At 47.7% G+C, this 13,335-nt stretch overlaps 1 protein-coding gene across 1 annotated transcript; it reads left to right on the top strand.

Moving 5' to 3' along the window:
- Positions 1–3,176: 3,176 nt before the first annotated feature.
- Positions 3,177–7,259, top strand: FIGNL1 (fidgetin like 1). The gene is made up of 2 exons (XM_036379205.2): positions 3,177–3,263; positions 4,580–7,259. Exon 2 carries the CDS (start codon positions 4,588–4,590, stop codon positions 6,652–6,654), a length of 2,067 nt encoding a protein of 688 aa, XP_036235098.1. The 5' UTR covers positions 3,177–3,263; positions 4,580–4,587; the 3' UTR covers positions 6,655–7,259.
- The last annotated feature ends 6,076 nt before the right edge of the window (positions 7,260–13,335 follow it).

The raw sequence follows: 13,335 nt of genomic DNA, 5'->3' as shown, positions 1-13,335 counted from the left end.
GCTATTGTCTCTTTGTACCTAACTAAGCTTTTCTCGTCTCATTCATGCCAGAAGCGCTGTAAGAGGCCCAACTTCCCCACCCTAATCAAGTCAGTGCCCTGATTTTCACCACCAAGGACTTTTTTTCAATGTGTCCTTCAAATTACTTTGCAAATGGGAGTTGGCAAATTTTCCTGCAGGAAGTTTCCTCCTCAGCAACAGGAGTCTGAAAAATACCTGGCCATATCCAGAAGGGCCAGTGCCGACCCTTCTGCCAAGTTCTGCACAGGGCTGCAGCTGGATCTGCCACTGGAGCCACCTGCCCAGCTTCACCTTTGGTTTGTAGTTCCAGCGACATCCAGTAGGACAGGGGAGGGGCCCATGACATCAGTCCTGCCTGGCTACAGTCCCCAAGGCTGCTGTGCTCCCTGCCTCTGTGCAGGGAAATCAGGCATGCCTTGGGGGAAATTTGATGGCAGCAGCGTCACATGCTATTTAAATGTTAGCCCAGCTGGGTCTGAGATGATAGCTTGCACACCAGCACAGACACTTTAATGTGCTGTCTGCACTGATGGCATAACAAGCCTGATGTATAACAAAAACCTGACAGTAACTGCAGGAAAGGTTCCTCACGGGAAATAAAATGTTCACCCACACAGAAGCGTCTCTGTTAATACCAGAGGTGTAACTGCAGCTTAGAGTGCTCATTTGCATCTAGATTGATGTGCTAATTTGAACGTGGGTTGGTGTGAGCCACATGGGGACTCCACCACCACATTCAGTTCGCGGGATACTTCCACGTGGACCACCATCTTTGCCCTGTATAAGAGAGCGTCATTCACCTTGTCCTTGTCAGAGCTGTTCTCCCAAAAAGGGCTGTGCAGCACCTGTTGCGAATTTCAGCGTCCGTTCTGACACTGCTGTGGTGGCTGTGGTGGCCCCGCAGCTGGTGCCGCAGGGGTGGAGATGAAATAGGTGACAGTGGAGGTCAAGTGCTCCTGTGCCTAAGGGCCAGGTACCCATCACTGGCCGCGAAGTCACCACCAGGGTTAGGGCTCTGTGCTTGGGCCACATTCATGGAACCCCCCTCCTCTGGAGCCCGTCCTGCACAGAGAGCTGCTGCCAGGGACAGAGCCCGGGACGCCGCTGGCCTGGCCGCCTGTGAGCCGAGCAAAGGGCGTCCAGAGGGTCTTCGACCGCCAGGAGAGGAACAAACAGCGGGCAACTGGGGAATGCTGATGGGGTGCCCTGCTGTTTTGGGCAGCCAAAGTCGAGTTTGACACAGGAAGCCACAGCAATTCTGCTCCTTCAATCACCGAACTGAAGGGAAAGACCGCGTCTGCCCCACAGAAATTGCACATCTCCCTGTTCCCATTTTCTACTGCTACTGAAAATGGCCTGGACAGGCAATAAACGTGACAGAACCTGTTAACTTTCTGCAGCCTCTCCCTTCTTGGCTGTTCTGACCTTCCGCTGAGGAACCAAGCCCTGAACCAGAAAGGATTTTCAGAAGGGTGTGAGCAGGGCTGGCAAGGCGCGGGAGCCGAGACACCGGCACCGGGGGAGCGGCCGGGGCCGCCGGCAAGGGCTTCGGCTGGAGAAGCGGGAGGGAACCGAGGAGGAACACGCGGAGGGGATGGAAGGGATCCAGGAGGGAACACGTGAAGGGGATGGGAGGGATCCGGGAGGGAACACGCGGAGGGATCCGGGGGAATCACGCGAAGGGTCCCGCCGGCCCCCTCAGAGCAGGCGTGCGCCCCACCACGCGCAGCGCTGGGCGCGGGGCCGACCCCGCCTCCCAAGGCACGGACCCCACGCCCATTGGTCGGCGCGCGCCTGAGGCGCAGCCAATAAGAAGCGCCCGCTCCGCCGCGCGCCGACCCTCTCAGCGCTGCGGGTGACGTCAGCGCGGAAAACCCGCCCTTCTCCCACTCGGCCCGGTCTCCCGACCTCTGATTGGCTGCGTTTCCCGGCGCGCTGTTACCCGATTGGCGGGCGGGGCGGGGCGGGGCCGGGTGCGGAGCGGGCGCGCGCGGTTGGCGGCGGCGGCGGCGGCCGGTGGGTGCGGGGAGCGGGAGCGGCAGGGTCGGGACTGAGGGGGGACAGGGGAAGGGAGCAGGGAAGGGAAGGGAGGGGAGGGAGCTCCGGGACCCTCTCGCGGCTGTGGCCTCCGCTCTCCGTGCCGTGAGGGGGCACCCCCCGCTGCCGCGCCGGCCAGGCTCCTGAGCTGAGGGGCCATGGCCGCCGGCTAGGTAGGGGCGGCGAGGGCTCAGCCATGGCTAGGCAGCTTTCCGGCTGGATTCCCGGCCTGAGGGCACTGAAGGGCGGGGGATGTGCTCGCGTACCTGGCCGTGTTTCCCCGGGCCCCGTGCTGGGCGTGCTCCTGTGTGGCGGCAGCGGCAGCAGCTCCCGCCTCTCCGCGCTGAGGCGAGCACGCAGCCGAGTGCTAGATCCATCGGTGGCGGTGCTTAGATACACCCCCAGCTCCAGGCGGGCACACGGAGTACGCTGTCCTCGTCCTGGCTGAGCGTGTGTGCATGTGGCTCTCTTGGAGAGAAGTTGTGAGGCTGTGGGAACAATTAATATGGGTTAGACCAGGGGGAGGGAATGATGCCAGACGGTGTGTACGATTTATATGAATAACTAAAGGCTGGGTGTCGAGAGGGTGCATCCAGGCTCTTCTTGGTGGTGCCGAGCAAGAGGACAAGAGGCAATGGGCAGAAACAGAGGCATAGGAAGTTCCACCTGGATATGGGGAAGAACTTCTTTACTGTGAGAGTGATCACACTGGAACAGGTTGCCCAGAGAGGCTGTGGAGTCTCCCTCACTGGAGATAGTCAGGAACTGTCTGGACACAATGCTGTGCCGTGTGTGCTGGGATGACCCTGCTTGAACAGGGAGGTTTGACCAGATGACCACTGTGGTCTCTTCCAGCCTTCCCGATTCTGTGATTCTGAGAATAATCAAACTGGAATTTCAAGCTCGTTACCACTGTTCACTTGTTATGGCCTTCCCTCAGTCCTATGAAGATGACCACTGAATCCTTAAGAAAGTGGTGGTGAACTTGAGATTTTATGTTCTGAATTATGGAAGTATTTCATGGGGGCAAATGCCTGCTGCTAAACTTTTCCCGAATTTATGCTTTTATGTCACTTAAGATATTTTTGATTCAACAGTTAGAAAAATGTTATGTGCACAGTGAAAGCCATTTAAAGAAAAGAAGTAAAAGGCTGCAGCCTTTCATCTCCTGTTCATCTGTCACTCAGCTGTGGATGGATGATGATGTGAGTTTGTATCAGATTCTCTAGGTGCAAGTTACACTTCTCCTGGTGCAAAAGTTGGCAGTAACTTTTCAGAGAGAAAGTCTTACTTTTGTTTGTTTGTTTTAATTGGATTTGCTTGTAGAGGTGCCAGATTTGCAGGTAAAATGTATTTTGACTTTTCTAAACAGCTCTACAAATTTGGGCTGTAGTAAAAAAAATGCTCAAACCAAAATTATTTCCATCCTCATTATTTATTGTGTCTGTAACCTTATAAGCATATGAGCAATAAATATATTGTGCTCTCTGTTGTCTAATGCTGATGCCAGACTTTTTGAAAATAATTAGGGAGGACATCCCTACATAGGCTGGATCCCTTCAGTTCTGTCTCCCCAGCCTTGCATGAGCATTGCACCTCTGCACTCCTATGCAGCTGATCCAGAGGATTGCAGCTTGCCTCACCCTCTGTTGGAAAGGGTGTGGAATATATGGACGCGATACTTTGCAGTGAAAGAAAATACATTGTGAATGTGAGCAAATAATTTCAAGTCAAATGAAATACTCCTCCTGAGCCAAATGTCATCTTCCCTATTTCTTAAAAAAACCCCTACACTAAAGGAGTTTAAATTCTACTTTCTGAAGGTGAGAAACAAGGATTGCTTTAAACACACAAGACCTTTTCTCCTCTAAAGTGCAAAATGGGGACATTTTAGTGCCCTCAAAATGGAGTTGAACATTTTCTAGTAATCTGTTAATATTTTCTTAATATGAAGTCTTTGCTCCATTCAGGATTATTCATTCCATTTTTATCTCCCCTTGGAGACACTGCATACAATTTTACTTAGTAGCTTAATTGTTTCATTTTTATTACCATCACTGTAATAAATGAAATCATTCTGACAGTGGTGTATCCTCTGTCCTCTGCTGCACTGTGCCATATTCTGTCAAGTAAGAATGAAAGCATGGTGATTTCATTTAACAAGGCCAGTTTTTGCTTGGCCATCTGTCACAATTCTTTGCAGCCTACTTACCTCCCCAGGAGACCTCTGGTTAGAAGCAAACTCTCTCTTTTTTCTTTTTCCCCCACTTTTTTCTTTTCTTTGGACAAGGAAGAAAAGAGAACCCCAGTCTAAATGCCTTTGCACCACAAAGCTGGTTGCTTTTTGAAAAGATTAAAGTGCCCAGACTGGCTAAGTAGCTTGCAAGACCTCCTGCTCTGTTTCTCACAGTTAAAATAATGTAGGTTTTCCTGTGTGAGTATTTAGGCAAGGGGGGAAGCACCTGGCACACATGGTGTGAAATGGCATTTTGTGACTGCAGGAATTTTCTGTCTGTTCCAGCGTCAGCCATGGAGGCCCCCACGGCCAGCGCGGTGCACCTGAGTGAGTGGCAGGAAAGTTCCTTTGCTGTCACCTCTGGCACCTGCCCGCCGGGGCAGAAGGCAGATGGATACCGTGCCAAGGTGCTGCGCATTCAGTATGCATGGGCAGGCTCCGAGATCTCCCAGGCCTGTGCTGCCAGCCTGTTCAAGAAGTATGCAGAGAAGTACTCTGCCATTATCGACTCTGGCAACGCGGAGACTGGCTTGAACAACTATGCGGAAAACATCCTGACTTTGGCAAAGTGTCAGCAAAGTGACAGTGACAAGTGGCAATCTGCCTTGACAACAGATAACGTGTTTGAATTGAAGTGTGTGCAAGAGAGGATGCGGGCTGGCAAAATTTTCCAGAGCTCTCAGATGGCACCGACAGATGCCCGTGTACGAGCTGATAAAGGGGTCAGCGCCCCCGCTGCTCCAGCTCTTCCTAAACTCCATGTCTTCGGCAGTACCGGGGAGGCTGAGCTCACTGCTGCCTCAGCAAAATGTGCAAGTCAGGGACCAGATCTTGGGCATCCCTCATCTTCCAAGTCCCTTCAAAGCAGTGTGCCTCCTGTGACCAGAACTTCAGATACACTTCCTGCTGCTTCAGCCTCCTTAAGCAAACAGGTTCTTCCAGGTTTCCAGGCAACTCCGCTCTTTGGAAGTAAAGAAGCCACTAATAGTAATTCTCTTAAAATGCCAGGTAACTGTTATGATGGACAAAATTCGTCTCTTTTCAACCAGTCAGCTGTACCTGCCTGGTCTGCAAATTCTGGGAAAAGAAAAGCATTCTATGGTCTGGCTGATGAAGGCAGCACAGCTGTTCCTAGTCTTGCTCCGTGTCAGGCTCCCATTTCTACAGAAACTAATGGTTTTTCAGGACAGAGAAACAGAAATGAAGAGAGCAGTGCTCCTGGGTTTAAAACTGCAAAGGAACAGCTGTGGATGGATCAGCAAAAGAAATCTCAAAACCAGCGTGCACCAGTCTCATCATATGGAGGAGTAAAAAAATCCCTGGGTGCAGGCAGGTCTCGGGGTCCGTTCGGCAAGTTTGTGCCTCCAGTTCCGAAACAAGATGGAAGTGAGAATGGAGGAGCACAGTGTAAGCCTCCTGTAGGGGAATCAACAGACCCTTTGCTGCCTGTGGATGAACGGCTGAAAAACATAGAACCAAAAATGGTTGAACTCATCATGCACGAGATCATGGACCACGGGCCTCCAGTCAGCTGGGATGACATTGCTGGAGTGGAGTTTGCCAAAGCCACCATCAAAGAAATTGTGGTGTGGCCCATGCTGAGACCGGACATCTTCACCGGCTTGCGTGGTCCTCCCAAAGGAATCCTGCTCTTTGGCCCCCCTGGGACTGGCAAGACCCTCATAGGCAAGTGCATCGCATGCCAGTCTGGAGCAACTTTTTTTAGCATCAGTGCCTCCTCCCTGACTTCCAAGTGGGTGGGTGAGGGGGAGAAGATGGTGCGCGCGCTGTTCGCCGTAGCGCGCTGCCAGCAGCCAGCCGTGATCTTCATCGATGAGATCGATTCCCTGTTGTCCCAGCGCGGAGAGGGGGAGCACGAGTCCTCCAGGAGAATAAAGACTGAATTTCTGGTGCAGTTAGATGGGGCAACAACCTCCTCTGAAGATCGGATCCTGGTGGTTGGAGCAACAAATCGGCCCCAGGAAATCGATGAAGCGGCCCGAAGGAGACTGGTGAAGAGACTGTACATCCCTCTGCCAGAAGGCTCCGCCAGGAAGCAGATTGTCACCCGGCTGATGGCACAGGAGCACTGCTCTCTGAATGAAGAGGAAATCAAACTCATAGTCCAGAAGACCGATGGGTTTTCTGGGGCAGACATGACGCAGCTCTGTCGGGAAGCTTCCCTGGGCCCCATCCGCAGCCTGCAGTCCATGGACATTGCCACCATCACGCCGGAGCAGGTACGGCCCATCTCCTTCCTGGACTTTGAGAGTGCCCTGAGGACGGTGCGGCCCAGCGTGTCCCGCAGGGACCTGGAGCTCTATGAAACCTGGAACCAGACCTTTGGCTGCGGCAGATGAGCTGCACCACAGCTGTTCACAGGAGCAGTGTAGGATTTCAGCACTGCCACGTATTAAACCTGTGGCAGTTTAGTGTGTCTGCACTTTGGTTTGTTTCTGTCCTGGAATTAAACCTCCTCATGTTATGCAGGCAGATGTCCAGGCTCTGGCTGAGGCTTTGCCAGCTGAAAAGACCATGAGGAACTGCTGCTCATGATACAAGAAATTGCTGAACAGCAGTGGCATTGAGAGGCTGACAGCATTTAGAGATTGCTGGGAGAGATGGAAACAAATTCACTGATGTTTAAGGGGGAGGTTATCATACCTCAAAAATAATTGAAAGGAATTTTGGGGAAATCTTGCAAGGTCCACCACGCTGTGTCAGTAAGGGATTCAAGTAATAGCAGAAATACTGATTTTGGGTAGGAGTATGGCAAAATTGGATAGGGAAGGATAATTAGAGGTGCTTTGTTTGGGAGGAGAGGGTGGAGATGGATGTGGACTTATATGGAAAAATGGAAGGGAGGACAAAAGAGGAAGGTCTCTTGAGTGTTGCTCTTGTCTGACAGCCAAGGCTCATCCCTGCAGTCAATCCCAGCTTCTCATTAAAAACTTTTTTTTGATGATTTTCTGCTTGACCTTACTTTCTGTGCTGCATCAGCATGTGTGGGTGTGTTTTATTGGAAGGTCTGGACGCCTGCAGGTGGAGAAGAGGCCATGGGTCACAGGGGCTTTAGGATCTGGCCCAGCTGTGGTGTAGCCAGTGTGAGCAACCAGGTGCTGTAGGCATCCAAAACTCACTGGCAAACTAAGGGCTGGACAAGCTGGCAAGGAGGAAGAGCAGGATTTGGAAAGAGCCCCCCAGTGGCAGGACAAGGGGGCTCAGGGTCTGGGTGTGGGTATTTGATAAATCCCCTGGCAGTGTCTAAAGGCTCTGTGAGTGGGGTGTCCTTGTGAAACTGGAAGTGTGGGGCTTGTGTCACACACTGGTGACCTCAGGCGCTTGAGGCTGGAGCTGAGCGACAGGGTGGGGCTGTGGGTGTGTTTATGGGAGTGCATTTGTGTGTGTGTGTGTGTGTGTGTGTGTGTGTGTGTGTGTGTCTGTGCTGGGAAAGACACTGCCCACTCTCTGTCCTTGGCTCTGTGTGTGTGTGTGTGTGGTTTTGTGTCCACTGGTTTGGACTGGGGGCTCAGCCTCACTCCTGGCTGGACCCCCAGGCAGAAGCAGCAGCAGCTGCACCCATCAAATTCAGATGGAAGATGCCTTACTCCCAAGAGTGCTGGGCTCTAGTGGTCAGGAAGGAGAAATCCCATGTCCCAGCACCTCCTGGGCTCCACTGCTCCTCAAAAAGTCCTCATGCATCAATGGTAAAATTCTTGGCTGGCTTGTATTTGGCATTCTTACCTAAGACATGAAAGAATGCACAGCCTTTTATTCACATAACCTGTCCTTGCCCACTGGCTGAGCACAGCTGCCCCTGAAAGGAAAATAAATGGAAATCTTTCCTTTGGATTTCTTTGTCAGTGTGGCAGAGCTGGCTGCTCCGCTGTCTGTGCTTCGTTTTCAGTTTCTCTAAAGAACTTTTCCTCCTATTGGGAAAATCCAGAGCTTAAAAGCTGCTCTTCCTCAGATTTCTCTGAAACTGGATGAATGCTGTTTAACTAGCACTTTTTAAAGACATCTGGAAACTACAGGACCCAGGAGATTACAGTGGGCCTTGAATTCAGAATAATTTTGAAGGCTTAGAATTTCTTAGAGCTCATCCTGATTTAAACAAATGAGTTAGTTTTATTCATAGCTCATGTTTTTAGTAAAGTCCAATATATATCAGAAATTGTTTTGCAGAGATGTAAAAATTCAGGTGTGGGAATTTATCTTAATTTTTGAGATAGTGAAAACAGGATAATTAGGTTATTCTGAAAGAATAAATGTGTGATGTGGTTCAAACCAATCGACTTTTGTGCCACTTGGGTAAAGATTATGAGATTAAGTCTGTTCTTACAAGTTCCGTTTTGGAGAGCTATAAACACATACTAGGTAAGATGTTTGCTTTCTCCAAACATTTCTTTAAATTCATTGTTCAGGCAAGTGAATGAAACACCAGAGAATTTTCATTGTTTAGTCAAATTAAGGGTTGCTCAAGGGTTAATAAATGCCGTATGTATGATTAAATAATTGCTTTATTTATGCTGGGAATTATTCTGGTGTGCTGTGTGAGCATTCGGTGGTCATCTCTGCATCTGAATTTTCACATTTTAATGGAAGTGCTCTACAAGGAGGGACCAGTGAGAATCCACATGGTGACAGAGAATAAAGCTCCTCCTGAGGTGACAAGGACTAGGACAAACGTTCTGTGCCTCTGTGTTTGTCTCCTGCAAAGTGGAACTTGTCAACGAGATAAAAGGTAGAACCAGACAAGGCTGTTGTTCTTCCTCCTACTTTTTAGATTATTCATTACAAGAATTACATGAACAGGCCTTTTTTTTTTTTTGAAACATGTATAAATAGTGAAAGGGAATATTAGGTAAAGTTTTTTATGTTTTAGTAATGATGCAGGTGACACAACCATCTCTTCAGCCATGTAGCATTCTTTGGGTTTGCTGCAGAGCTCAGAGCCAGCGGGACTTGCAGTTTCAGCCCAAGGTGAGTTTCATAACCCTCTGTAACAGTGCCACCACACAGCAATTCGACTGCCAGGAACATAATTTCACAAAATACAGAAAATTGCGCAGAAATAGGGCATGATTGTAATTTAAGGGAAATGGTGCAGATAAATCCACTTTAATGGATCTGTTTAGTGTATGCAGAAACCTATGTACATCATTATTTATTCTTTTTGACTGGCTGATCTTTGGAAGAAGAAATGCACAACTCTCTGGTTTTGTGGTTCAGCAACGTTGGACGCACAATCTCTCAGTTTCTTTTTAAGGCAAATAATTGCAGTCCTGGAAAAGTCAGGTCTTATTAATAAACAAGGCAATTCAGACTCTCAGTGCATCTTGGATTTGAGTTAGCTAAATTGTCTCAGAGCTGTATGAAGTCCCCTGGGGGATTTTCATTTGCAGAAAACTGTGCCAACATATGTAGGGGAAAAAGCTGATGAGGCAGAAATGATCATCACCTGCTAATGGCAAGTGGATGGAAACCAGACTGGCCTCTTAAGAGCATCACTAAGATTGTCCTTTTGAAATAAGGCAATTTCCTTCTAACAGAAATTATGGAACTGCTCACAAGCCAACGTGACATTGGAAAACAACCCACCAAACAAAGCAGCATGGGCTGTCCCCTGGGCTGCAGTGCAGGCTCCTGCTCCTTGTGTCTGCTGGAACCAGCCAGGGAGGCCACCCCTGCAGCCCTCCCCTGCTGACACCTTCACACCTGCACCCAGCACAGAACAGTTCATGTAAAAGCAGGGATAGCAAAGATACAGACACAATTTCCCAAAGTCCACATTTCTTGGACTTTTAATATTTTATTTTTATGCTTTTTAATATTTTGTTACCATTCTGTATCTTACCTGTAGAAAATCAGTCATGTAAGATGCTGTAGATATAAGAAGCTGTAGTACTAATAGGTCTCTAGTACTTTTTTTTTTTTGTCCCATTAGTTGAGAAGTTTCACATAACCTTGGGTCATAGCTGTGAAGCCAAAATATTACAGAGTAATGGATCTGGAAAGGACTATAAGGAATCTGCAAATTCCCATTTTGTGTAAGGTGAAATAATTTTTTTGATTCCTGGTGCATGTTTTGCCTGGTTTGTTCTTTAAAAATATTCGGTACTTATAAAAACCTTGGTCTCTTTTTGGACTTCATTCCCATGCCAGTGATATGATCACAGTCAGGACTTGACACATTCAGTAGGTGCTGGGATGGGAACACAGCGTGGTAAATGTCTAGTGTTAGCCATTAATAAAGTGGCTTTCTTGCCTGGATTCTTCTTCAGCAAGGCTGAAGGTGAGTAAAATTCTTCTCTAATGTCTCATCTCTGTTACTGTGATGCAAGTGTTCTGTGCCTTATCCTGTCTGATTTCTCACATCACAGACATAGGGAAAGGTTTAATCATCCCCTTTGTAGCAGGTACCTGAAACAGTTGAGATGTCATCATTTGACACTACAATAGCACCTGTACTAAATTAAAGTCACTCTTCCACTCCTTTAAATAATTTCCTGTTGGTTAAACTTCTGATCACTTCTCTGTGCTCATCTCTCCTCAGTGCTGATACCCCAAATGCCAGTGCTTGTCAGTGATAAGGGATGAAACTGGAACAGAATGGGACTGACTATGGGTGCAGGGTGGTAGATGAACTTTTCACTGTACTGTTCATGTTCAGCAAAGTTGTTCTCAAATTGCTGTGTTTTCCCCTCTTGACCAGGGTGGTTTCAACAGCAAAGTTATGCAGAGGAGCCTCCCTCTTCCATCACTAATAGTCACCAATGAATCAATCATCACAGCTACAGGAAAGACCCAATCTCTGGCATGCCTTGTTGTTTGGCTCTTAATGCACTTTGATTATGGCTTTACAGCTAACTGGGCAGATGTGTTACAAAAATTTAATAATTTCCATCTTCAGAAAATATCACAACAAAGACTCAGAGAAGGTGTGTCCAGTGTCCATATTCCCATATTACCAAGGCACATAACCTGTTCTAAAGGAATACGAAGTTGTTTTCTTGTGGCAAAGATGGAGCAGTAAGCAAAAGGCAATATTGTTCTTTTCCAGAAGCTGAGGGTCAAGGAAAGTGAAGGAAAGCTGCAAGGATGCTGTAAAGACAAAAGATCTGCTTTCTGGCTGGGGAGAGATGATGCAGTGCTTCCTCACTGTAGGTAACTGGGGAAAAGGGGAAAAGCTGCCCTTTCTTTACCCAGGCATGACTGGAGTCATTATCTGGGCAGGGAAGGGGGGAACAGAAAAGGGGAACCTCCAGCTGTCCGAGCTCAAGCAGGGACAAGGCTGCTGTGCGTGTGACTCGGGCATAGCATCACAGCCACAAGCTCATGGGTGCAGCTGAGGTGTTCTCTCAGGTTCCCAAGCAGCACCCTGAGCCCAAGAGATCCCCTCTGTTTGAGCTGGGCTGGTTTGCAGTGGTCCGGGGCAGGGTGGAATCCTGCATTCCGTCATGCCTGGGATCTTATCAATCCTCCTTTGGCCACGGCGCGTGCATTGCGATCAAACACAGCCAGGCTGCTTCAGGCTTTCCACCAAAACCACGGGAGAAAAGCTCCCAGGAGCTCAGGCTTTCCCTAAACTGTGCTGATAGAAAATTCCAGTTTCAGATTAGTTTGCCTGGTTTTGGAACTGGCAGGCTGCGATCTGAAATTCTCTCTGAGCTTTGTGAAATGGAAACACCTGAGCACCAACAATTAAATGATGGCCAGCCTGCTAAGGCATTGCTCTGGAAGATTATCTGGAACAATTGTGTGCTCACAGGGGGGAAAAGGGGAAAAAAATCTGGCTTTTTTCTTTTCAGAAGTAGATCACAAAGTTCTGGAAAGTGGCTTGTGAAAATTCCTACCCAATTCTTACAGGTTTTGAGTTCTGTCCTGTGGGTTAAAATGTAATAAGATTAAATTGCCGAGGCTTCTGCTTTTAAATTTAGAGTGGTTTTTATGATTTTCGATTACTGGTCTTAGTAAAACTGTCTCTTTGTAACTTTTTGCCTACAGCCAAAGGCAAGTGTGTCTGCCAGCTGGGGCAGTTCCACCTAAACCTGTTGTGCAGGATCATTTTGATTACTAAATGTCTCCAGTCCCAAATATTCCTCAGTGGTGGTGAAGAGCTACAAGTCAGTTTTCTCCTTTCCCAAATGAGTAATTTTATTTTGTGACACTTGCAACTAGTGACTGCTTCTCTCTGCTGGTCTGATGTAACCAGTGAGATTTCTTACAAGAGTTGTTGTGAAATGACTCGTGCTCACATACTTAATTCAATATTCTGAAGAAGGAATATTTCTTTGACCTTTGGATTTTTTTTTTAACTAAGTATAGAAAGAAAAAAGAAGGGGAGTAAATATTGACACAGGAGCTTGAGTTCACTTGATATATTGTATTTTTTGCACACCAATTATTTGCACTACAGAATGGATATAGATCTGGTATAGTGAAGGGTATAGTCATTTACACAGCATTATAGAAACTCCTGATTTTCCTTAAGTGATGGAGAATTATTTTCCAGAGAGGACACGGACTCTGGAAGCTGCTGTCTGCAAGCTATTCTGATGCCAGCTTCTCTTAATAAAAAAGAGAGAAAATTCAAACAGAATCAACAGAGAAAATGGAAAAGTACTGTGGGTGGGGAGATTGATTACATGTAAGGGCACAAATTAATGTGTACTTTCAGGCTGTTTTGTCATTGATGATGTATTTTTCAATACCTGTCAATGGCTTAATGTCGTATAAAAACATACATCTAGTGGTGATGGGACAAAGGAGGAAAAGAAGACCACTTTCAAGAAGGTCACAGAACCTCTGGGCTGGCATAGCTACAATTGGAGTGAAAGAAGAGTCTTGTAGTGACAATTCTGTGATCAGTTCATTATTTTCTGAACATATTTTGTGATTTTTTTTCAGTGATTTTAATGCTAAATTTAAAAGGTTCCACCCTGCTTAATGCGGTGCCGTACTGTCATATGACAGTGAGTCTGAGAGCTGACTAAAAAAAATTAAATGTGATAATTAAAACATTGTGATATCAGAAGTCA

This window comes from Molothrus ater, chromosome 1 (assembly GCF_012460135.2).
Source record: "Molothrus ater isolate BHLD 08-10-18 breed brown headed cowbird chromosome 1, BPBGC_Mater_1.1, whole genome shotgun sequence".
NCBI lineage: Eukaryota > Metazoa > Chordata > Aves > Passeriformes > Icteridae > Molothrus > Molothrus ater.
The sequence above is the reverse complement of the archived record's forward strand: the minus strand, read 5'-3'. Positions and strand labels throughout refer to the sequence as shown.